Source organism: Tamandua tetradactyla, chromosome 13 (genome assembly GCF_023851605.1).
Source record: "Tamandua tetradactyla isolate mTamTet1 chromosome 13, mTamTet1.pri, whole genome shotgun sequence".
NCBI lineage: Eukaryota > Metazoa > Chordata > Mammalia > Pilosa > Myrmecophagidae > Tamandua > Tamandua tetradactyla.
Window position 1 is genome coordinate 75,596,959 of NC_135339.1, and position 27,008 is coordinate 75,623,966.

Consider the following 27,008-nt stretch of genomic DNA (forward strand, 5'->3'; position numbering starts at 1 on the left):
TCAGCTCCTTTTGACCTCATTTTGAATGTCGTAAGAAATAATTTTTTTTTTTTTTTTTTTTTAAAGAGAGAGGAAGGAAAGGAAGGAAAGAAAGACAGAGAAGGAAGGAAGGATGGAAGGAAGGGAAACATTTTCTTATTTTTTATTATATTTTGTTTGTTTGTCCGTTTTTTGTTACATGGGCTGGGGCCGGGAATCGAACCGGGGTCCTCCGGCATGGCAGGCAAGCACTCTTGCCCGCTGAGCCACCGCGGCCCGCCCCAGAAATAATTTTAAAATAACCAGAAACAATACTGTTCCATCACTTCCAGGGAAAATTAAATTATGCTCTCACACTTTTACAGTTAATTAATTAGAATTATTTTCCTTAATTAATCAAAAATGAGTTAACTTCTATCTGTAGCACACTTATGTTATTTTTCTTATTAATTATGAGCCTCTTTCTAGTTTTTTTGTTGAAAAGAAGGATTAACGCGTGAATATACAATAAAAGAACTTGGCGGCTAATTCCAAGAAAACAAAGGAAAAAGCCAAGAGTCTTCAGAGAACTTAAATTTTTTTCTAAAGGTCAAATTTGAAATTCTCAAACAGAGGAAGTTTGACATTTGTATGTTTTAATAATGAAATCAATTTCCTTTAAGTGTTCTTTAACTCCACAATTTACAGCCTGGCATTTGCAAACCTATAAACTGGATTGAAAAAGCCAAAGAGGGATGAACAGATTACACACTACAGGGAGAAACAGGAACCTGATCTAATTTGCTACCCCCTGCCTCTACTAGAGTCTGACCACAGTGGATCTTCATGAATACTATAATTGAATAAATGAATGAATGAAGCCATTAACCAACCACCCAACTCCAAATAAGTTATGAAAACTTTGGAAAGTTTCAGAATTTCAAGTAAGAATCATGCTCATCCATTTCTCCTCAGGAATTGGAAGTTTTTATCACACTGGGTCAATTATAGTAGACACAAGAACTCTTCAAACCAGGAAAAGCTGAGAGAAATATATTAAAGTTTTTGGAAATTTTCAAGGATTCTATCTAGCCTTGGTTGTTTTTCTTAAGATTTAGATACTCTTATGGGTCCATTTTTACACAACAGATGCTGATTTCTTTAAAGCAGGGAAAGGCTGAAAAAGAGTTTGCTGAATTCCTCACGCCCCAGCCCCCGCAGCCTGGGAGATCAGGAGGACCTGTAAAAGTTTGCACAAAAGGACTCACATTGCTGGCCAGACTTCCAACTTTCATAGCATGGAGAGTCCGTCTGTCCATACCAACTCCTTCATAGCGGCCTCTCATGTGGTTCTGGTAGTTTTCTTTATATTTATTCTACATGGAAACACAAAACTTTCAACAAAAGCAATCTCTTCCCAACTAGCTGAGGATAAACTACTCTTCTTAAGGTACTAAATCTGAAAAGTAAATGATTACATATAACCTATGTAAAGGTATCACTATTAAAAACACAAGGCAAACTATTAAAAAACAAATTTTAAGTGAGTACAAGTTAGAGTCAGACAGGCAGACAAGACACAAAAATATTGGGATCTGATAAGCACACACAGCTCAAAACAGACTTGATTTTTTTTTTCTGTTTTCATTTGTAAATACAGAAGATTTTTCCAATGTGAAGACCCACCATGGGAGATGGAGTTTCTGCAACTGACATGTACTGATTGTGCAGGCAAAGTGCGCACAGCCCCAGGCTAGGGGCTGGTACAAATTACTGCATGCCATTGCCCCCATTTCTAAATGTTCAGTGAGAAAATATATGAAGAATAAAAGCTGAGCTTCACCAAATTCTGTGGTATAAAAACTGGTCAACACTGTGACCATGTGTATCTTATGTACCAAATGTCTCTTATCAAATAAAGAGAAGACCAAAACAGAAGGGCAAGAATGCACACATAGAAAGATTTGTGTTTGACTCCCTAAGGGAGAGCGTTCTAATGCAGCTGCATTGAATTCACCTACCCTGGGAGGCTTCTGAGCTCCAGGCACTGGGAGCATGTAAACAGAATACTATTACTGGATATCAGACATGATTCTACTCATCTCAGTTAATCTTTACAAGTACTCTGTGAGGAGGAAAGATCTATTAACACCCCTATTTTACAGATGGAGCAATGGGGTTCAGAGAGCTGAGCAACTTTCCCAAACTTGGCCAGTTGGCCAACTGTGGAACCAGGTCTGTCTGCTCCAAAGCTGAGCCATATAAAGTTCCTTGTGATTTTAAATTCTATCATAATGCACAGCCAAGTAAAAATAGCAATCTACTATTGGCCCTGGAGGTTCTCAAGGATATATTCCCAGGTCTTCTGTGGATTGCCAGATTTGCAAATGCTACTCTAGCATTTCTTCACTCATCTGCAAGATGGGGCAATAATGCCTGGTTCCCCAGCTGGCTCTGAGGATGAAGGGAGATCATGTATTAATTAAGAAGCACAAAGCTGCATTCAGAGGGGATGTTGTGTGCCCAGCCAAGTGCCCTCGCCAGCATTCGCCACCAGGAACCAGATGCTGTGCTGCACTTGAGGGATGCAGGACAGGGATGCAACAGGACAGGTCCAGCCCTGAAGACTCATGGTTAAGTGGAGAGTGGAAGAGGAATGGGATAGAAATGACATGCCGGAGACAAATCAGCAGACAGTCTTAATCAAAACTCATAGATATTTGTGCCTACAAGGCCATGCTTCTTTGAGACACAGAGATACATTTATGTAGGAGACCCAGAAGCCAAGTTCACAAAAATGCCCCAAACAAATGCTCAGGACTTAACCACTCACATCACTGGTGAATTGTGAGATCTTGCTCATGTTCCTGAACTGAGGCGTTTCACAGTAGTTGATACTATGGCCTTTACTACTTTCCAGATCCTTCTTATACTCCACCTTGGAAACCAAAACACCATATGCAGAACAGAACCAAACCCAGAGTCACTCTGGAAAACATCTCCAGGAACTGAGTAGGACACTTTTAGAAAACTTTCATTCAACTCAAGATTTAAAATATTGTAAGTAAAAGTACAAGTTTCCTTTGTAAAGATAATAAATAAAATTTCAGTTTGGTTCTGAACATTAAAAATATATAGTCCCTTTCCAACTGTATGTAAGGTTTCAAACAGCTTAAATAGGGCAAAACTGACATTAGAGATCAGGATGGTTGCTACTCTTGTGGGGAAGTGCTGGGGAGGAGTTTGGTGGGGGCAGGGTGTAGGAGTTCTGATCATATTCTCTTTCTTGATTTAGGTGCCAGTTACACAGATATGCAACTTGTGAATATTCATCCAGCTGTACACTCATCATAGATTAATCTCTCTGTCTATATATTATACTCCAATACAATTTAACAACAAAAAGAACTTACTTTATAAAGGAGTATAATTCATGAGATAACTCACAGATACAGAAAGTGTCTTCTGATTTAAAATGGGTTAGCTATTTGAGCTCCCCTGGGTGGCTGAATGTAAGATGTGAGGCTATAGTTATTAAATAGACTTCTAGTTGTCACAGGTAAGTAGAGAAAGCAGCTGAAGGCCAATTTCCAAGAATAGAGGTATGGCTGGTTTGTCTTACTCAATAAACTTAAGGGGAAAATGAATGGAAGATTCCCTTGCGATTTATTACCAAAGGAAATACAACTTAATGTATCATATCTTATAAAATATATGGTGGAGGTATGCCTTTTAAAGTATGTAAAATGCATGGAAATGCTCACAATAGGCTATAAAGTGAAAACAGCAATACACCAAACGGTATATACAGTTGAATTCTAATCCTACAAATACATACTCACATATTCATGTATTCATTTATATTCTATGAAGACAGCAAAGGCTCCATCTAGATCTAATGTTCTGTGAGTCTAGGGCAGGGTAGGCAAGTTTTCCTTTAAAGGGCCAGATAGTAATATTTTGGGTTTGGTGATGCCACATTGTCTCTGTGGTAACTACTCAGGTCTGCTGTTGTAGCTCAAAAGCAGCAGTAAATAAGACTTAAGCAAATGGGCATGGCTGTGTTTCAACAAAACTTTATTTACAAAAATAGGCTGTGGGCCAGATTTGGCCTTCAGGCTGTAGTTTTCTGGCCCCTTGTACAGACCATCAGAATCATCTGCGATATTTACCTAAAATTCAAATTATAAGCTCTATGCACCTATCTACTACTTCAAAATATCTGAGTCTCATGATAAGACCTGGGAATGTCACTCCTGGTGATTCTGAGCAGCCCAAAGCCAGAGAACCATGGGCAAAATAACAGTTTTAGGTGAAGATTGAACTTTAGAGGTTAATGAAGAAGAAATTTTAGGATATTTGCATATCTGTTTCTGAATTGTAGATAGTTTATGTGAGTAATTTTAATAGCCTTAGTTCTTCCCCTTGGAAGTGGCTGCCAACCCAAATGCCTTCAGAGGCCTGAGGGGTAATGCTAATAATAGAAACTGCTTTGAAGAGACACCAGGGAGTGAAAAGGATATGAGGAACTAGAGGGGCTATTTCCTTGCCAAGACAGGATTGAACTTCAAAAAAATCTTCAACAATGGGAAAGCCAAGCAAAACCATCCTCTGAGGTCAAGGGAATTTACCTTGTGCCTTCAGCTTCTCAAACACCTGCCTACAATACTAAGAGAATGAGTGAGGTTTGATGCTTGAAATACTCTTTCCTGTCTCTGATTTCTACTCTATCATAACTACATATCGCTATAAAAATGGGATCATCTGGTATTCCAGCAGCTAGAAATCAATTGCCTGGCACTTAGGAGTATCGACAGCCCAGTGAAGACTCTGGAATAAACTTCTGACCCGGGAAAGAAACATTTAATTTTGTTGGATTCTAGCTCTCTTGTTAATACCATTTAATTGCATATTTGTTTCTTTGGGAACTGGTGATTCATACCTAGTATTTGTGGTGTCACACTCATAGCCAGATTTTTTTTTTACGGGGTCACCCCAATCACTCTCGATAGGAGATAAAAGAGGTGACAGCGCAGAGGCGTGGCTACCCCCCAGCACGCACCTCACTCACGAGCTTGTTCACACTCTGAGCCCGTTTGAGGACCAAGTTGTCCTGTGCGGGAAGGGAGTGGTAGTGCGCCGCGCCCTTCATCTTGTTGAAGTCCTGCCTGTATTTTATCTGAAAGAAATACACAAAGAGGGACTGGGGCTGATGCTTTCATTCTCCGAGAAGGAAGTGACTCCAAAGTTATCCCAAATTCAATGTCAACATTTACTTAGGAATTTTTTTTGAAAGGAAAAAGCCATGTGGGTTTGTTTTTCCATTAAATCCATAAATACCATTCGATCCTCTTTGCATGAGAATTTTACTGACCCTTTTCATACTTTTTATACTTGGCACTCTAATTTTGTATGAAAAAAGTCTTAAAACGGTCATCGTAGCACAAGGTGTAATTTCAAACCCATTTCAACACCATTTCTCACCTAGGCAGCTCCTGAGAGGCAAAATGAGTCATTTTTCTTTTATTTCCCTTCTTAGAGCAAAGGTGGCGCTGTTCTGAGTAAATGGGTAACAACGAGCAGAAGCAGAATAAAGAAGGTAAAAGTGGGTGTGAAACCAACGCTGGGATGCTGATAATAGACTGAGCTTAAGCTGGCGTTTTCAGGTTTGCAGTGAGCAAAGCACTGGGGCTTTCACCTCACAAAGTTTAATTACAGTCTAGCTTTCAAGGACTGTCAGCTGGCTCACATTACGCTGGTTTATACCCAGTTTGATAATCAGATGACTGGTTTTAATCAACCATTCCCTCCAAATGCTGGACTTCCATCTGGGTTACTTTGGGAAGACTCCCCTAACCTCAGTCTGCCTGCACCAGCATCTGCGCTTGCTTCAACCTGCCTGAAGTGGGTTATGCTTATTCACTTTGAAGCATATAAATGTGACCACACAGTCCAAACAAAAGATGTCAACAATTCGAATAAGAACTGAGGGCTTGGTTAACATACTCCTTTGGTTTAGCTCTAATAAATTTGTCTGTGTGTAGGTTTCAGAAAGCACAGCCTTCAAAGTTTCAATTCTCCTCTGTTATCGAGGCTGGGTGGGTGGTCCCTCCGTGGTACTTACATCGCTTATGAGTTCACTGGCCTTCTTGGCGTTCTGATAAGCTGGGGTGATCATAGCTGGGAAGCTGCCTTTTCCCCTGTGCTCCTCATACTCCTCCGAGTAACCCTGCTGGGTCGATGGAAAACTCTCATCAGGAGTGCTCCCCTCCCTTGTGGGGTGGGGGGGGTAGCAATGATCTCCCTGTGCTCCTGCTCCCATAAAGGCCCTGTCCACTTTGGACCTTGCAGTGATAGGCCTAGGAGCAGTAGCAGGTGGTGGTTTACAGAGCAGACCCTGGAGAGAGGTCTACTTAATGATCCCTGCATGCAGTTAGCAAGTAATAAATGGCAATTATTATCATTATCATCATCATTATTTCCACCAGATAAATTAAGATACTACCAGTTTCCCAGGCCCACACTGTTGTGTGGAGTATTGGCTTCTTAACTGACATCAGGAAAGTCCCTTTGTCTTTCGGCAGTCTTGAAGACTAACTTATGTGGGACCAGATCTATGCAGAGAGGTGCTTTAACATCCCACATACTTTCTCATCCAGTAATGTGCTCACTGAACAAGGAGAGGAACATTATATAACTATTTTGTAATTTGGGGGTAACGCAAATTGCCATAAGATTATCTGAAATGGAATGAAATATATATTTCAGACTAAAGTATTATAATCTACCTTTCCTCCATCCTCTACCTTTGCGCACATTCCTTGCAACCCACCCACTCATAAAAAAAGGGAAACCTTTTCTTTCACGAAATTGTCATCATATGACTGGTACTTCAAGACCCTGCTTAGATACTATGTTCTCTCTAAGGACATCCTTGGGTCTTCCTGACTCCTGGACCCACCCAGGGCAGAATCAGTCACTTCCTCATCTGTGTTCTTACTACATTTTGCTCACAAATATGCAACACCCCATATTGTGCTCCCTGGAGCTCAACGACACCCACTCCCTGTGACCACCTCCAAGGCAGGGATCTGCCCTGCTGCAGCCCTCGGCTCTGAGTCCGGCATGCACATTTTCTTAAATTAAACACTTGGGTCAAGTGTTTAACCTAGATTACCCAGGTTTTCTTTTATCTAATAATGAGAACTGCTAAACTTGAGGGCCTCTTTTATGTCTGGGTGGCCAGAATACTCTGGGCCAAATGTAGTGATAGAGTCCATTCTGCTCCATGGCTTTGCACTTGTTTCTAGCTTTGTCTTAACATATCTGTTTATACATTTATAGGTTGCATCTGTGAATTATTCTAGAAATCATCTAATCATTTTGGGAAGTTGATTGGTTGCAAATAATAACGTGATTATATGATATATTCTATTATCTTAAGAAAATTACTTGTTAGAAAGAAGAATGAATTGTTGGGCATTTTAAGTACTTGAGCTATTTATAGTTTGTCTGACTGCCTGCCTCTCTCACTCCCTCCCACTCATGCCCTGGTAAATCATGCCAAATCACATAGTGAAATGTCACATCAGACTGAGTCCTCTCACCAACTGGTAGCTGGGCTATTAAACAACACCCACTTTGATGCTTTGATCTGTTATTATTAGGACTGGGAATTCTGATGAAAACATCCTAATAACTAAGAATTAACAGTGAAACTATGAGATTACATTTCATTTTTTTTGTGCACAGACATGTCTAGATACAAATATGAAATTGTATGTATATGCATTACATAAGTAGTGTCAAATAGAACCTGTTCAAATATAGAACATAGCTTAAGACAACTGCTTTTCAATAAAACTGATTTTTAAACATTGTCCTGAGCCAACAACATATTTAAAATAGGAAGCTAGTAAAACCATATTTTCATTGGGTTTAAAGCACTGAGAAACATTTAATTAACTTATTTTAGAGTTTTATAAAATTGACTTTTTAATGCAAAACTAAGCATTTTACTCAGACAGATATTTGCAAATGGGATACAATCTAGCTTCAGATTTATGAGTATATGTCCCATAAAGATGACTCGTTTTAATGAAAAAGAGAAGTAAGTTATTTGTGGTTTCCTTATATGAGTCATATATGTTGTAGAGAGTCTATTCAATGCCAGATAATTGAACTGTGTGATAAAGACAAAAAATCAATTAAATACATTGAATGTACTCTCCCAGAATACACAGTTGCTTTTCCTATGCTCTTTATTTATAACTGTGAGGGGAAAAAAAGTCCTTCACCCCTACAATACCTGGCTAGAACAAGAAAACAGAGAGATGTGAAAGTGAAAAACAGCTTGTAAATGTCATCTTGACCTTTTTATGCCCTGTCAAGGTATATTTCATTTGAGAAGTGAAATTGGGTAAAGGATTTGCATTCTGCGGCATACTACTTTATCTCACAACTTTCACTTACTAAGAAGTGAGCTCTGCTACTCAGTGAAGTGCTCAGTAGTTTTCAAGATACACAATGTGATTTCTTTATTTGTTATGCAGTAATGGACTAAATGTAGCCAGTCGCAGTCTTGAGACTGTTCTTCAATGAATAGGTAAGAAGACACATCTACCAGGTTGGTATAGGTCCTTCATATGTACATGCATATATATATATATATATATATGGACTTGGAATCTGTTTTCCTGTATAGGTCAAGTTGTGCCCTATGAGATTGCTTGCTTACCACTTGCTGGCTTGGAAAATCTGCCTTCATAAACAGGGCAAAGATAAACTGCAGTTCAACCATGATTGGTCATAGGCTAGATAACAGGCTAAAAGGGGCTGAACTGAGAACACTCCATGGAAATAGGTAGTCTCCCAGGACTCATGTGAACACATACCTGGCCATAGCCGTGTATGCCTTCAGCTCCAATGACAGGACCTGCCATTCTCTTCATTTCTTTTTGATACTGTTGATGGTACCTCACCTATTTGAAGGGGAAAAACAAGCTCAGTGAATTTAGCCTCCCATCCACAAAATCTAGAAGAACAAACTCCACAGTCTTATGGAATGTTCTGCGCTAGGTCTTTTGGGGCTTGGGGCTAGGGAGTGTGTCTTAGACATAAAAGTGCCAGATAGTTATCTTGGTAAAACTGATAGCAAACTATGAAGGAAAGCTACTTCCTGGCCCCAGAGTTCATGCAAAAGTACACAGGAAGTTGGGCTACCCAGGCCCAGGTAATGCCCAGCTTCTTCCCTAATGCGACAACATAGCAGTAGAAACTTACATCACTCGCCAGCTCATTGGCTCTTTTGGCTATCTGGTAAGCAGGTGTGATCATAGCAGGGAAACTGCCTTTTCCCCTCTGCCTTTCATAATCCTCTGTATATTTCACCTGGGAAATGAAAATCAAGAAAGCTAATTGCATTGTACAACTTCCATTCTCAGGTAGCTGGAGTGAGATGCTTTGCTATGGACTCCAACAACATCCCACACGTTCCCATCACAGATTTCATGGCATGCAATTGGCTGCTCTTTCATCTGATTCCCCCAATAACTCTTAAGTTTGCTAAAGATTGGGCCACTTGCATCTTATTCACCTTTTTCTTCAAAATACCTTGCATGGTATCTGGCACATGGGAGGCACTCAATGTCGAATTAAATGCACATTTGTCAAGCAGCTGGCATGGGCCTGGCTGAGTGGCTGGGCAGAGGAAAAAGGCTCCTGTCCATAAGGAGCTGCCAGTCAGGTTGGGAGAGATCTGAGCTAAAGCAAGTGGCAGCCACTTATTCAGCTGAACCTGGATTTGTGCTAAATTCCACTCAGAACAGTATTAAATCATTGGTCTTATTATGCTATAGAGCAATTCAGCTATGAAAAGGCAAGCAATGGAAATTTTTTAGAAATTAGGTCCTACAATTTACAGTGACAAGAAGAAGTTTCTTTTGGGTAAATCAGATGCATGTTTATAATCTAAAGTTTTTTCTCCAAAGAAAAGTCTTTTCAAGGTCTATGCTAGCTGACTTGTCTGACTTGCCCATTTTTGATCTTAGAAGGTTCTTCCTGCACACACACAGCACTAGGATGCCTCTTATGTTCTCCCTATCCCCACCACCAGGTAAGGAAAGAAGGAATCTCAAACAAGAACCACTGAATCTTGGCCTTCATGATTTCTTACATCACTTTGAAGCTGTTCCCCTGCCTCGGCCCGTAGCAGGTTGGGGGTATCTGCCACCGTGGTGAACCTGGAGACGCGCTCATCATGCCCTCTCTTGTATTCCACCTGATGTAGAGACAGCCAGAGTCAAGGTCACACCCACCTCACAGTCTCCGCGAGGACCTCTCCTTGCAGCACTGCTAAAGGACAGGGGCTTCCACTGGGTTACACTCAACAAACTTCTGTGCAAGACTTTATGCTCTATGGACTCCTCAAAAAGCATGGATGCTAAAGTGTTAAGCCCAAGAAACCACCAGGGACTGTTAATATTAACAAATAAATTACTTAATCTCCATGAAAATCTTTTGAGATGAGACTATTATTCCCCCTGCTTTAAACATAAGAAGCCGAGGAACACAGAGGTTAAGTAATTTGACCCAGCTCACATGGCTAGGAGGTGGTAGACCCGGATTGAAACTCGGACATTCTGGCTCCAGAATCTGAGCTCCTAACCAACAAGCTGTGCTACTCTTCATGAGGATGTGACAATCAGTTAATAAAAATCAGTGTCCTTAAGGCAGAGGCAACCTCAAGAAATCATTTGGTCTGGTCTTTGGGCAAGTTATATAGTCTTCTCTCTATGCTACAGATGTGGGCCAAACAAGGTACAGGTGATAAGTGATGGGGAAAGGACAAAAGCACAGTTTTCTCCATAATACTACACGAACAGTACCTTTTGTCTCATATCAATCTCTTATTAGTTCTTTCTGAATCACAGGAGTTCCTGGAAAACATGCAAAAACTGACCTCGAGGATGGTGAATAGGCACTGAGACACTCACTTGGCTGGCTAGCTGGTTGGCTTTCTTGGCCCTTTGATAAGCAGGTGTGATCATGGCTGGGAAGCTTCCCTTGCCCCTCGGTTGCTCATAATCTTCTGTATACTCCTGCTGGTCAGAACCAACATCAGAATGAGAACTAACATGATATTGGATGATGCCTAATAAAACCGCAATGACAAACATCATCAGAATCAATGAAACTGGATTAATAAGGTTTGGAAAACATTTCAATCATCTGGAATACATCTGAAAATGTTATTCAACTGGTGATTTGAATAACATCATTGATGCTGCGAAAACACCATCTCCCAGGTCAAAGGGCTTCCCCTCCAATTATAATATCAATTTATGCAGCCCCTGGTACAACTTAAGGGATGACCTTTGACTCAAAGTCTTGTATGATAATGTAGCAATTAAAAACAAGAGACTTTTCCCAACTCATCTGCTAGAGATAGCTCCATAGCAGTAGGAGTAAAATGCCTGCTAAATTTTCCATATCACTTACTGAGTATCTCAGATGATTAGTTTTTGAGACATGTCACCTTAGCATTTGTATGTCTATTGTTTTCCTTACATTGTCTAAAGGAAAAGTCACTAAAGATTAACATTTTCAAAACAGATGCTTCAAAAGGTAGATGCACTGGGGGTACAAATTGTTAAGAATTTCTACAATCTAGGCCAAACTGCTTTTCTTATATCAAAACTTACTAAGGTCTCTTTCACAGTTCTAGAGAGCAGAAGTCTAAAGTGGGTTATTACAACTGCACTACTTACAGAGACTCTAGGGAAGAATCTGTTTCCTTGCCTTTTCTAGATGCCACCTGCATTCCTTGGCTCTGGGTCCTGTATCTCTTTGACTTCTGCTTCCACTGTCATATCACCTTTTCTCTGACTTTGACCCTCCTCCCTCCCTCTTATAAGGGCTCTTGTGATTTCACTTAACCCATCCTATTAATCCAAGAAATCTTCGCATCTCAAAATCTTTAATTTAATCATAATTGCAAAGTCCTTCTTGCCATGTAAGTTTACATATTCACAGGTCCCAGGGATTAGGATGTGGGTATTTGGGACAAGGGGTGGGGCAGCATCATTCTGCCTACCAGAACTTTTGAAACTAATGCTAAACTAATTACTGAAGTAATTTCTAGGGCCCTTACCTCACCAACAGCCTTTTGAGCCTCAACCATCCTTACAATTTCAGGGTCTGGCAGAGTTCCTGGGTGCCAAGCATTCCCTCCTCCGTATCCAGTCCAATAGGCTCTCTACAACAGAAGCACACAAATGCATACAAGCACACACCACACACCTGCTTGGTAAAACCCCCTACCTATCCCACACTCCCAGAAATGCTCACATACCCTGTTGATGTTAGATAGAAACTGGCTAAAAACTTAGAACTCTGAAGTTCTCACTTAGCCTGAATATTCATTTTTCCAGACTAGAAGACAACCTAATATCCTGAATAACTGGACTTTCTGAGAGTCACTTATCTGATAGAAGGTTTGCAGATATAACTTATCATTTCTTGGCTCATCATTGCACCAAGATTGGGCAAGGAGAGCCATGGACAGGGAATCTGAGATTAATTAGCATTACTGAGACAAGCTACAAAAACCTCCTACCCGTTATGTGCCTAACATTGGGTTACACAATTAACATTGGGAAAAGAAAAGCAAAAAAAAAAAAAGAGGAAAACCAAGTTCCACTTTTAAGATATGTATCTCTGGAGATAAAACAAAGATATGAAACAATTAGCAGTAAGAAAACATTTGTGTCCTTATATGTACTATAGTGATGATGAATACAATAGGAGTTTTTTAAAAAATCCAATCCGTATGCGGTGAACCCCATTTTGGGTAGGAAGATGGAATTTGGGCTGGACCTCTGCATCCAGGTCAGTCAAAAGGGGCAAAGAGGGAAAGAACAGCTTCTACTCTAGAAGATCACCTCCATGCATGTGTGGATTTTCCTGTTTTGCTCCCTAATGTATCCCCAAGATGTGTATCTCTGGAATAGTGCCTACTGCAGAGCAGATACAATAATGATTTGTTGAATAAATTCTGGGGGGGGGGGCGCGTAGAGAATGGCATGAGTAAAAGCTTGGAGGTAGTGATTGGCTCAGTGTAAAGGACGTTAAGGAGCTGAGTTTGACTGGGATTGAGGAAAAGAGGTGGGGAACCAGGAGGGGATGGAGGTGCGGGGATTGCATCTTGCTGGGTAGCGCCAGCTTTTGGAGATCTGGAAAGACAGACAATTAATACATGAAATTATGCTCAACCATACCAGCAAATGGGGACACTTAAAACAACAAGATACAGGGCGGTGCGATGGTGGCTCAGTAGGCAGAGTTCTCGCCTGCCACTGCTGGAGACCCGGGTTTGATTCCCGGTGCCTGCCCACTCGAAAAAAACAAGATGCAGATTGTCAGGACATTTATCTAGTAAAACCAAGTGTTGGTGAAAGTATGTGCAAGCAGGCATTCTCATACTCTGCCTGTGGGAGTATAAAACACATGGACATTTTAGAGAACAATTTGACAGTATCCATTAAAATTTAAAATGCAGACAACCTTTGACATAGCAACCTCATTTCTCACTATCTAGAAAAACACTCGTTCGTGTATAAGGAGTCAGGAACAAGGGTATTCATTGCAACCTTATCATAGAAAAAAATTGAAGGTAACCTTACCTGTCAATAGGATAACAAGATATACTTCATAACAGTTTAAAAGAATGTCTGCATGAGGATAGCCCCAAGATATTTATTGAGTGAAAAATGCAAGTATAATACATCTTGTTTCATGTAAAAACAAAACTATAAATCTATATATCAATAGAAAAAAATATAATGTTCAATATAAAAACAATAGCTGATATTTAATTGTGCCTACCACTTTCTAAGGTCTTTACATGTATGTACTCTTTTAATTCTCAAAGCAGTCACAAAATTGGTAACTCATTCAAGATCCCTCAATAAGTGGCAGTAGGTAAATATATATATACCAAGAACACATATATGATATCAAATAACACGTATATGTGACATTCATTTGTAAACTAACAGAAAAATCTGGAAGAATAACGAGTACCTCTATGGAGGAGGATGGGATTGGAGATGGTGGACAAGTGGTTCACTTCGTATTATTTGGAATTTTTAACAATCAGAAAAATTCAAGTATTATGTGTATAGCTAAAAAATCAATGGCAGAGGGATTCTGATATGATGAGGCTGTCAAAAGAGAGTTACCATATGGAGTTTTACAGAGAAGGTAGGGTTTAACAAACAAATATGATTGTTGAATCATTAAATTGATATTTCTTCTTTTTTTTTTTTTTTTTAATATTTCTTTTAGTCTCCAGTATCTTAGAGCAGCTAGAAGTAAAACCTAAAATTGTGGAATTGTAACCCATACCACACTCTGAAATCTGCTCTACAACTAATCGTTGTGCTGTGCTTTGAAATTTATTACTTTTTTGTATATACGTTATTTTTCCCCCCCCAAAAAAGAGAAAAGTTGATTGAGATTATAAAAACAATATTTATTCCTTCTAGCTTCCTATATTCTGGAGCAGCTGGAAGGAAAACTCTGAGAGGATGGCATGGTAGCCCACGACAAACTCTGGGATCTGTCCTGTAACTACTTGTTGAAAAGAGCATTGAAAACCATTGCTTTTTTCTTTCTTTGCTTTGTATATATGCTATATTATACAATAAAAAAAAAAATAGCAAAAAAAGAGAGAGCAACCATAAATTCTTGGGTTGGGGGAGGAGTAAGTCAGGACATTCACTTCTGACCAACGTGAACATAAGCGACTGGAGAGAGGCAAATTCAGAAGGCCATCGCAGGAGGCCTCCCAAAGTCCAGGCAGGAGAAGCCATGGGTCTGAACTGGGATAGTGAAAATGGAGAAGGGGCGGAACTGAATGAAGTGCTGGAGACAAAAAGGGCAGCCTTGTTGTCATGCCAGGGTGACTGCTTCTGTGACAGAAATGCAGTGATAGGGTGGGAGAAGTCAATGAGCTTAGGCTTGAGCCCACAGAGTTGTGGAGGTGCTAGAGATTGATGGAGGTCTCCTGTAGACAGCTGGTATTACAAACTGGATCAAAGAAAACATAATTGATTTTCTCTAGAAGAATGATAATATACTCCATTTGCACAGCATATAGTTCTCTCTTTTTCCAAACCCAATTATAACTGTTCTCTCACCTCATTCCCCATTGGCTGCATGTTAGGTGCAGCTGCCCCATCCTTGGATTTCATGTTCCAGTGAAAAGCTGATTGAAATCGTTCACCATCTTCTTGGCCATCAAGCTGCATAAGAAAGATACTGTAAGCAATGTTTCCATCAAAGAAAAGAAAGAAAATAAACAGCACATTGCTTAAACTTTTGCAATCTTCCTAAGTCTTAACCGCAAAACATCTTAACCGCAATACAATGCAAACTGTGCTGCCAATCTCCCTGTAGCCTCATCTGTACCACCAGCAAGGCAGCATATAGAGAGCGCCTGCTGTGCGCAAAGTTCACCAGAATACAGCAATGCAATTAATAAGACTTAGATAAGACGTCTATGAGCTCATTCAGGTTAGTATATTCAGAAAACACTAGGCATTAGGCTGATGGTCCTTGACTTTGTAAGAATCACCCAGAGAGCTTGTTATAATGTTGACTTCCCAAATTCATGAATGTGTTCTCTTATGCTTTATTGTTTTACCTTTAATATCTCTATAATACATCTCAAATTAATTTTTATGTATGGTTTGAGGTAAGGGTCAAGGTTCGTTTTTCTATACAAATTTTCAATCACTCCAGTACCATTTACTGAAAGATCATTCTCGCTACATTAAATCGCAGTGATGCCTTTGTTGTAATTCAAGGGACCATATATATGCAGCTCTATTTCTGGACCTTGTATTCTGTTGCATTGGTCTACTTGTCTATCCTCATGCCCACATCACATTGTTAGTTACCACTGCTTTTACATAAATCTTGAAATCTGAGACCCTAAGTCCTCCAAATTTGTTCTTCATCAAATTTCTTGGCTATTCTAGGACCTTTGTATTTTCATATCAGTTTTAGAATCAGCTTGTCAACTTCTACAAAAAACCACCACGATATTTTCTGGGATTGCACTGCATTACAGATAATTAGGGGGAGAACTAGCATGCCAACAATATCTTTCTGACATTGGCAGAGGCAAAGATTTCTTAACTAGAACACAAGAAGAAGAAACCACAAAAGAATAAAATGAACCACAAAAGAATAAAATGAAGTTTTTAGGTTCCAAACCCAAGGACCATAATTTAGTAGGTCTGAGATGGGCCCCAGAAACCTATTTATTTTTTTTACATGGGCAGGCACCGGGAAACTAACCCCAGTCTCCGGCACAGCAGGCGCGAACACTGCTGTTGCAACACTGCCACACCACCCTGAAACCTGCAATTTTAAAAGGTGACCTGGTGATTCTGATTTCAGTGCCTTAGAACCTAATGAGGTTACTTTTATAGATGAGGAAACAAGCTCAGACAAAAGAAGTGAACCTATTAAAATCAGTGTAGATTAGCGGAAGCAGGTTTCGAATCCAGGAATTCTAGCTTCTTAGCAAGGACACTTTCTGTCACTGACTTCCTGGCTTGCTCCTCCTTAATGCAGCACATGCGTCTAAGTGTATAAATTGAGACAAATATGCACACTTAATCCCTTGTGTTTTGAGAAATGATCATGAGCATTCTCAGACTCCAGCCAGGCTTCTCAGTAGCAGCACTACTGACTTTCTTTGCTGAGGGGGCCTGTCCTGTGTCTCATGGGATATTCACCAGCATCCATGGCCTCCACCCGCTAGGAGCCCACAGCAAACCCTCCCCCAACTTGTGGCCATCAGAAATGTCTCCAGACATCATCAAATATCCTTCAGTTGAGGCTAATTGACTTAAGGAGTAGAAACACAACCAAAACATTCTACCCCACTTCTGGGGCTGCACGTGCTGTCCTCCCGCCACAAGGCAGATCTGCCACCGGGAGGAGTGTCTGCCTCCCCCAAGTCCATTCATGAGCTTGTGACTACATTGAGGAAGCATAAATGTTACTAGCGGGGTAAGGAAGCATTAAGGGCTAAAGTTCATTCTCTGAATAGAAGAGAACCTACACGTTTTAGTCTTCTAAAAATTCAATTCACACCCACCAAACAGGAAATTCTGACTTACTAACATTTTTTTTGAAAATGTGACATTTAGGAAACAGAAAAATGTAAATCTGCCTCAAATGCCAGCTCAAAATCTTTTCTTCTCTCACTAAAGTACCATCACTGAACTATCCCTTCCTTTCCCTTTTTATTTCAGCATAGCACAATGAATTTATTTTTTATTCCATCAGCAAAGTATCTCAGACGTACAAGGATTAAGAAAGTAATCCATCACATCCCCTAGGGTGTTTATAAGATCTGGGGCCTAGAAGGTACACAGTGGTCCATTTAAATTGTTCCCTTGTGGGAAAGGAAAGGAAAGTGATCTTAGCAGTCAATTGCTTGGTACATATACAGAACTGTACACACACATGCATGTTCACACATACATACACTGCATACACATGTAGACATTCATATGGACATATACACATAAACATACATATACACATAAACACACACCACATCCACACGTCCACATAGATATACCCTGCGTACAAACACACAGACACACATTTGGATATACACACATGTATACGGATACATAGATATATACACGGACATGTGTGCATACATACATACACGATCATAAACACGTAGACATTTAGGTATACATTTAGATGGACCACATACATGCAAATGTGCACACATATATGCACACATGCACATCCACATACACACATACAGACACATCCCCATATGCATACATATGTATATATACGTATACACACATCTTCATATACATGGAAACAAACACACACACACAGGCCTCCTGGGAAGCTCACATCACTGTCTGTGGCTGGAAACTGAACCAGAGGTAATCCTAGGATCACTCCAGGCTGGGCCTGTCATACACAGTTAAAAAAATATATATTTCCACTGTTACCTCAAGGTACATAAATAATGTGTGACCTGCTGCATGATTGTAAGGTGGAGTCATAACAGCTTCACCATCATGGCCTAGGGTTGGGCGGAAAAATACAGATTATGGATCTTTTTGTAGAAAGTGCAATATATGCAAATTATACTCTGATGCATTGGTTCATTTCCTTGTGTTTGCTCTGTAGCCACAGAGTTTACTCAACTTCTGAAACATAGGGATACTTGAAAATATAAACAGGTGTTGGATTTACTCTGGAGAGTATCCCCCCTTGGCATATGTGGAAGTGGGCCAGAGGAAGAGGATATAGATTCCCATGTCAGACAGACTTGGATTTATACCCACTCCACCAGGTGGGTAAAACTAGGCAAGTTCAAGACTCAACCTCCCTGAGTCTCAGCTTCCCCAACTGTATTATGATGATATTACAGAGTTTAGAGGCATGCCTGGTCCTCTGCTAAAGTAAGAGATAAACTCACTATTTTAATTTCATGTAATAACTATCAGACATCAACAGTTGAAAGCAGGCCTGTAAGTGTCAGCCTTCCCAATAATCTAGGATTGCTTGTGAATTCTTAGAAATCAATGATGTATGAGCAACTCTCAGTCTCAGTTGCCTCACCAATAAAATGGGGACAATAATAAAAGCTACTTCATTGGAGTATAGTGTGGATTAAATTAATTAAACATTCTACAGTGAATGCCTCATAAATTTGTTAAATGAAAAAACAAACTCACAATGATACTGTAAGACAATTAGCAAAATAAGGCATGTTGGCAGCACAAGTAGGAGTCACGCAATAAGGACTCATTTCCTTCGGGAGGAGGATGCTCTGGGAGGACAGAAGAGTCAGAATGAAATGGGGAATTTTAGGGAAAGAATCTCTGGTGAGACTACTAGAGAGCCTTCCACTCCCTGTGCAATTTTCTACTTTTAGAAAGCTGCTAAAGCTCCCTCCCGTGGAACACTTTCTTGTGGGTCATGGGGCAAAGAAGTTAAAATCAAATGATTCATCATTTTAATAGATACAAGCGTTTAATCAGTATTTGATAAAACCCCACTGTTGGTTTTTCAAATGAGGTCGGATTTATCGATGTGGCCCCCTTGTCCACCTCCTTATCCCACCCCCACTAACCAAAAAATATATACTGTCCAAATAGAAAAATATTTGACCAGCCCCTACCCCAAGCGGAAAAAGGGGCTGCAAATAATTTTAGGAAACTACAGAATTCATAGAGATTTAACAGGGTTTAATTAAAGGTTTTTAATTTTCTGTACCAAAATATTATAGGAGAAAGAAAGGAAAAGCCCGTGTGATATTTTCTGACTATATAAACTTATTAATGCACTAAGCTCCTCGCGCACACAGGGTCTGTTGTAGAACTGCCATCAATGAGTCCAGAGCAGGTCAGAAAGGGAGGACCCTAGGTCCAAGGACACTGACTGTCCTGTTTTGGGCGCCTAAATTGTGGAAGGACAAATTTTAACATTTGTGGATTAGCATACTTTGCATGTAGATATGGAGAAAGTGAACAGGCGCACATCTAGACTGAGACTCTCAAAAAACAATTGATGCCTGAATGGAGGGATTTTCTTTAAAGGAAATTTTGAAATGGGAAATTAAGTAACTTACCCCATTGATGGCTTCTGGAGACCTCCTCACATTTAGATTTAATGGAGTGTGATAGACACTTGTGAAAGTGTTGTTCTTGGGGTTGTGGCTATAAAAAATATATATGGATCAAAATTAGAAATGCATATGGTCCAAGATGATTGAGTGTGCTATTCTTAAAGGTACAGTTATTTTTAATCAATAAATGTAAACAAATATAAAGCATAATGATTAGGCTGATGATTTTCCAGGCTATACATTTGGAAGAAATAAAAGCAAACCAAAGAAATCGCACGTATGCAACTGAAAAGCCAAATTCAACTGTAAATGATCACTTGAAAATTTTCTGAAAAAAACAAAAAAGCAATTCTGAAATTATTTAGAAGAAAAATATATAAAGTTCTACATGCGTAACTGTGGCAATTACATTGTTCCCATACTATCTAATAATTTGACATTAGAAATTATGGTAGAGAGAGTTGATCTTTGTCATTATAAGAAATTTGGAGTATTCAAGCCTTTCTCTTTATTGCATAAAATCCCAAAGTAGTTCTCCTTACTGATAGATAGTATGTAGTGAAAACTTTTGGGAAGCCATTTCTTGGACTGAACACTGTAGTATACAATTTGAATCTTTTGTCAGCTATTTGATAAAAAACAAACAAAACTCAAGGGGTGGTAGAGAGTGGCATCAAACACTTACGCGTGACAATATGGCTTTTTCTGGTGACTCACAAAGTTATTAACCGATAGCATCATCTTGCAGACTTCACAGTGAAAACACGCTTTATGCCATATCTATAAATCACATAGGAAAGATTGAGCAAAATTACCTTCTTTTCTCAGACTCAGGACTCATGTATCAGGGTAAGTAAGGAATTACGCGTTAGTGATAAAATGGTGAGTTAAAAAAACTTGGCAACAGTATGTTAAATAAATAGATATTTTTTTCAAGATGACTTAGGAGAAGACACAGAAATGTGGACAACTAAAGAAAGGTGGGGAAATATATACTTTCCTTGTGGTTCAATAAAAATACATGTCCATATATGAGAAGGTAAATTTGCCATGTTCATTATTATTCTCAAAGGCCAAGAAATGTCTACTGACCTGATCTATACAGCTGATCTTCTCAGCAGGATAAACTCCATACCCACACCGAGAACAAGCCTGCACATTCATCTTGAGTTCAGAAGAGAGAAGACAAAGAGGGACAACAGGTAAGAAATCCAAAGACAACCCAGTCCAGTTGTTCAAGTCTCCAAAATCCCAACGACTATTAAATCCCTGGCTGGTTCAGAATCCAACTTCCACTTGCCTTTGCTGACCTTCTAGCTTGAAGTCAGCAGCTGGATGGTTTTTAAAGCTGCCACTTACTCAACGGGCTATTTTGGCAACTCGCTCAGCACGCATGCGTCTGGGAAATAAGATGGAGGTATTTCTAGCTGACATGCTTCTCTAAATAGAAAAGTGAACTCACAACAGCATCATGTTTGTGTGGATGACCCAATCCTAGTGTATGATCAGGCAGCATGTAGTAGTTTCACACTGGCTGTAGTCATAACCCAAGAAAAGAACTTAAAGGAAGACGTTATACCTTCACCCAACGATCAAATTAGAAAACTTGCTCTATGGTCCTATGACTAAAGCTGAAAGGACAGCTTTCCAAAATACAGGGAATAAACTAGGATTGATTCACTCTACCAGAAGGGTAAATACTGTATTTGAATTTATTTATTAAAAATGTTTACAACAGTAAGACTGGACATTTTATTAAGGTATTAATTTGTGTTTAGCTCTTGCTAGAATGGAAAAATCAGAACAAATGAGAACTCTCTGTTTAGGCCTCTCATTTTACACTGGACCATTCCAAGAAAGCCTCTGTGTTAATTGCCTTGTCTCATCGGTCTGCAGTTGCTTAAAGACAAAACCTCTCCTCCTGGCTTTGTGAAGGCCTTTACCAACTTCAGTCTCTGCTTTAATGTCACCTCACCACAGACCTGATAGAATCGCCTTGTAGAGACCAGCCCCTCACCTGTCCCCACACCTGCTCATTACCTTCCATCACCCCCCGCCCCTTAAGATTCTCCATAACAGTGTCGCTACCAGACATGTTAAATATAAAGGTGACTATTTCCTTTTATCTGTCTCCCCAGTCAAAATAAAAACTTGGTCCTTGGTCCTTGCCACTTCTGTGTACCCAGAGCCCAGAACAAAGCGTAGCACTGAAAAGGTGCTCAATAAACATTTAACGAATTAATGACATAAATTTAAGGCTCAAACCAAAATGCGTACAAGGGCCAAGTGTGAAGTCATGGGTCACAGTAGGGACCTGCCCCAAGGGGACAGCAAGTGCCCCACCTGAAGCAGGCAAATGCGCCTCGTCCCCGCCGTTAGAGTCATCATGGGGGACTCAGCAAGGCATTGTAGATATTCCGATTATCCTAGAAAAGCCAGAAAACTGAATTTATATATGAAATTCCCTGTTTTGTAAAACACTGGGAGTAAAACAATAAAATAGGTCCAGGAACAGCAATGGACCGAGCAAATGGGAACAGCAACCAGCATAGACCAAAGCCCAAAAAGTTCTCCAAATGTTTTGGACTTCTCCAGCCTTACGTGGGACACCTCCATCAGGTGGAAGCTCCAGAATTTCTACGAATGAACTTTTCTCCAATCCAGAGGAACAGGAATCAGGATTAGAACTGATTTAAAGAAAAAGTTCTCTAACATTTCTTCTCTCCCTAAGGTGGAGGCTGTAATCCATATCTGCTACATCGCGGTCACCCTTGTGAAAACAAGGATCACTGAAATGAAAGATGTTCAGTTTGACTCATAACCTCTGCTTTTAAAGACATTTACTGAGTATCCTAAATCGTAAGGACAAACAATCCCATAGAATTGGAAATGAGACAGTTTAAGGAACTGGAAGCAAACCCTTACTGCTCAGGCAAGACTGACACCCTTCTTAGCTGCTCCACAGACACTAGGGTTGGTCTCCCCTCCGTCCATTCCACTCTGCCCAGCTCCTGTATAGCCAACCCCTGCTCTCCTTGGGCTTATGATTTTCCTCTGGCCTTAGGAACTGGTTCACACAATATCCGCTAACATCTGGGTTCCCGGGAAAACAGAATCTGGGGCAAAGACTTATGTGCAAAGACTATTCAGGAGTGCAACCCCTGGGAGCAGCAGAAAGGAGGCGGGAAAGAAGGGTGCAGTCAGAAGGAGGGTTCATGCTCAAGGTGTCCACCAGCTGGTATAAAGTAGACCAGGCCAGGTCATTTATCTCCATTGTCCAAAAGGCTATATAAACACATCTGCTAGGGAAAGGAAGAGGGAAGAACGTATCTGCTGGGCCCCGTCACTCACACTGAAAGGTTTTCCCTGTTGGTTATTAACTCCCTTGCTCCCAGCCATATCTGTTGTGGGGGGGGGGGGATAGGGGGGCCAGGGAGCCCCTTAGCATCTCATGCCTCAACACCAAGGAGGAGAGACAAGGTCGGATTGTGGCCACGTGAAGACGGCCTGTGGGGTTTGGCCACAGCCCACACAGAGCTAAGGGTCACAGCAGAGGCTGGGCTGGAAGCAGTAGCCAAAGGCCCTAAGACGGGTGAAGCCAAGCAGATCTAAAGTAGTCCCTGAATGGCATCCAATACATTGTCCCATCAGCAAGAGTCCAGGACTGGGCTTGGCGGTGATGAGCCAGAACCAGACCACATGGAGGCTTATCTGTCCTTGATCTGGATGATTCTGCCAACACAACCCCAGGTCACCTTGACTGATAAACCTTGACTCATAAGGAGCTGGTCATCGATGAATCTACACACAGCTTTTCATCTCATTATTATATTCAGTATATAGACAATCAGTTTCCTTTTTAAACTGAAAAACAGCATTCCTTATTTAACTTGCTTAAATCTCCTCTTGTTGATGGTGACCCTCTTGCTTTAGCAGGCCAAGATATTTTGTACCTTGGTTCTGTCATCTGGGGGATGAGCTCATTCTTCTCGGGTCTGAATCACTTCCAGGGCCCACTAGGGCAGTGAATGTGAAACAGTTGTGAAATTACATAGAGATGACAAATGGCAAGTGAGGGAAAAGGTAGTATCAATAAAGGGTCTGTTCTGACCTAATTACTGCTGAGGGCAGCTGAGGGTTCACTCTCACTGGGACCCTCTGCTGAATCACGTAGAATGTCCCACCAAAGGATGGCAAGCTGGAGCACCTGTCCACCCACTCCCCTCTACCCTTGGTTGAGGGTTCATTCCCTGCATCTGTAGGGAGCCCCTGGTTGCTCAGGCTGAAGAAACCTCTGCAGCTCTGGAGAAAGCCCAGAGATAGGGAAGCAGAGAGGAGGGGCTGGCAACATGCATGGAGCTAAACACAGTGAGCCTAGGGGATGTGGCATGGGGTACCCCAAGAGTCACTCAGAGAAACTGTGACTGTGGTGCCGAGAAAGTGTTTATATGAGAGGCACTATGATGGCATCAATTGCCGGAGGCTCCTTCAAGCCTCTGCTTTCACGCCTTTGGACAGGAGACTTCAGGAAGCAATGTCCTAGCTCTTCCCCAGGTCAGACGGCCCCACCCACCCTCGTTTTCTCTCTTTGGGGCTTACAGGACTCCTGGGGAAGATTGCTGGAGAATGTTTGCCTGGGGTTAGAGGAACGGAGTGAAGTTCCATGAGCACCTGCAGACGGGGGCAGTGGCTGAGGGTGGTGGGGTGTCAGTGGTTTCAGAGCTCAGCTCCCTGCAGCAGTGAGGCCGAGATGCTGGCAATGATAATCAAGCAAGTATCTACTCATCTATTACTCCGATGAATCCCTGAATGTTGGTGAAGTTACCTAATGCCCACACCTCACTCTGAGATGTTAAACAATTTGTTTGCTAATAGGATTCAACAAGGACTCTGCCCAGGAAAGTTAGAGAAATATTTTCCCTCCCCTGAAACCTAAATCTGGTTTGAGACCACCTTTTAGTTAAAAATTACTCTTTGCTTTGGAGTTGTGATTGTCCTTTTCTGCCTAATATAGGAGTCGTCAAAAGGCTTTGCAGACCACCTACAGTCTCTGTCACATCTTATTTCTCTCTTTTTTTTCTACTCTTTAAAAATGCAAAAACCATTCTTGGCATGTGTGCTGTACAAATACAGACCATGGGCAGCCCCCAGGGCAGAGTTTGCCAACCTCTGTTTCTAAGGGATTGTTCACAGGAGCCAGTGGAATGCCCAGACCTGATATTTTCTTGGGGAGGGAGAGGAAAGACAAAGGTAGAGAAAGGAATAGGACTTAGTTAAGTCTAATGGAGCGATTCAAGTCTGAATAGCTCAGACCTTGGGGGATGTAATCCAGTCCCTGAGGTTGCCTTTTCCTGGGCCAGGGGACCACAACAAACCATGTGGGTGGAGTGGAGGTTTCTGTACAAATTAAGAAATAGATATTCCCACTGCTGAGGCCATAGAGTGAGAAATGAGACAGCCTATAGACTGGGGTATACAAGTGGACTGTATTTACCTGTAGTACAGTCAGCAGAAAGAACCCACACAGTCATTTGAACAGGGAAAAGTTGATATAAAAAATTACTAACTAGGCCGGTGCAAGGGTAGTTCAGTGGTAGAATTCTCGCCTACCATGCTGGAGATTCCCGGACCATGGACTTCCCTCCCACCAAAAAATAAATAAATAAATAATAAAATTAAAAAAATTACTAACTATAACAGAGGATTGGAATATCAAGATATTGGCTAGTAAGAAGTAAAAAGAACACCAAAAAAATAGGAATTCCAGATATAATATAAAACATAACATAAAATAATATAATATAGTTAATGCAAGATAAAATATAATATAACCACTAACCCCTGGAACTGAGATAGAGGGCCCAAAGAAGACACCCTCCCTCCCTACCCCCACCCCCACCCCACCTCCTTTTCCCAGGTCTGAGATCCAAACCTTGCTGTAGAAGGCAGAGAAGTCACTGTGGTACTGTGCCAGCGGAACTTGCTAGAAATATGTCCTCTGGAACTTTCCAGGTATTCGCCCTCTAGGTGTCAGCGAGAGCTATCCTCACTGGAAGCACTCTGCCACAAAACCACCTGCGAGGGGTGCCTGAGGAAGTTGCTGGCTGCTGGGTGTGGCCAGGTGTTGCTGGCCACTAGGCACAACAGGACCTGGACACTGGAGAAGCCACTTGTGCTGCAGGAACTGGGCGCTGGGGCAGCTACTCCTGATGCACGAGCACCGTGCTGCAGGAGGAGACCAGGAAGGAAAACCTCTTCCTCCCGCAATGTCTCTCCAGCGCCCTCTACTGGAAACAGGCTTTGGCTGAAAGGAAAAATCCTTAAAGGGCCCAGTTACATTTTCACAGCCAGGAAAAAAGGATGCATTTGGAGCCAAGAGGCTCCAAATAATTAATGACAGATTAATGACAGATATAACAGGAATGCCTCCTTTCAGGGAAGAAAAGGATTCTGCTGGACCCTAAGTGGGGAAGATACCTCCTTGGTGGGACTTTCATTCCCATCTGGGCTCATAGAGGCTTTCTGGTGACCCCCAAGGGCCAGAGTTTGGATTTAAGAGTGATATTTCTGGGGATCTTGGTGGAGTCACGTATAAAGTCACAGCTGGGCTTGAACTGTCCTGTGGAAACTGTGAGTAGCAATCCCTGGTAGCACCACTTGGGGGTGCTGTGCCCAGTAGGGCAGGAGTGGGGGACTCACCAGAATTAAGGGCAATATCCTGGTGAGCAAAAAGTGGAGGGGCCCTTGTGAGGCCAAGTCTCAGGAAACCATCAGAATAGTGAGGGAAGAGAAAAGGCTCATGTTATAATCATGTAAATATAAAAAGGAGAAGATAATTAATTGGCCTAAGAATGGAGAGACACGGAAGATGCATTTAGAAGAGAATATCATACGGATCAAAACTATCAGTTCAATTATTATTGAGGGAAAAGTTTCAAATAATTTCTTCCCTTCCACGTTTCCGTAATTTTATTTGCTACGGCTATAATCCAGACTCAGACCAATAACTTTGGCGTTCCTCACCCCAGTCTACAATAAAAACCTGAGAAAAGAAAGTTTTCCTTCAATCCACCTTTCCAATTGGGCCAGCAATGAATTCCTGTGTTAACATATTTTAACATTCGCATGCTGAAAGTAATTTATTTGCTTTATTAATAGCATTTTTCATTTCTCAAATGATTCACAACTGAATTCCTTTGAAAAGCTCATTATCTTAGTGCCTAAAATGGTTCCAAAATTTCAGGAAATGGGTATTAAATAAAAAGCAGTGCAGCAATCATTAGAAACGGCATAGCTGCATGTAAATATATTCAGGAATTCAGAATTTTCACAGAAGTTAATTATAACTAATTACTCCCTTGCACTT

General features: G+C 41.0%; 1 protein-coding gene across 7 annotated transcripts in view; it reads right to left on the reverse strand.

Moving 5' to 3' along the window:
* Positions 1-27,008, reverse strand: part of NRAP (nebulin related anchoring protein) — a 79,791-nt gene that overhangs the window by 52,466 nt on the left and 317 nt on the right. The window contains exons 1-14 of one of the 7 annotated variants that reach the window (XM_077126073.1): positions 25,575-25,917; positions 20,735-20,806; positions 20,328-20,422; positions 19,646-19,733; positions 15,159-15,263; positions 12,110-12,214; positions 10,953-11,060; positions 10,133-10,237; positions 9,241-9,348; positions 8,853-8,939; positions 6,083-6,190; positions 5,021-5,137; positions 2,792-2,896; positions 1,227-1,334 (exon numbers count right to left, since the gene is read on the reverse strand). In XM_077126073.1, coding sequence (XP_076982188.1) covers positions 1,227-1,334; positions 2,792-2,896; positions 5,021-5,137; positions 6,083-6,190; positions 8,853-8,939; positions 9,241-9,348; positions 10,133-10,237; positions 10,953-11,060; positions 12,110-12,214; positions 15,159-15,263; positions 19,646-19,733; positions 20,328-20,422; positions 20,735-20,806 — 1,311 coding nt within the window. In that variant the 5' untranslated portion in view covers positions 25,575-25,917. Of the gene's footprint in view, positions 1-1,226; positions 1,335-2,791; positions 2,897-5,020; positions 5,138-6,082; positions 6,191-8,852; positions 8,940-9,240; positions 9,349-10,132; positions 10,238-10,952; positions 11,061-12,109; positions 12,215-15,158; positions 15,264-19,645; positions 19,734-20,327; positions 20,423-20,734; positions 21,002-25,574; positions 25,918-27,008 lie in introns of those variants that run through there. The other 6 variants (XM_077126074.1, XM_077126076.1, XM_077126075.1 and 3 more) reach the window with 6 other exon arrangements.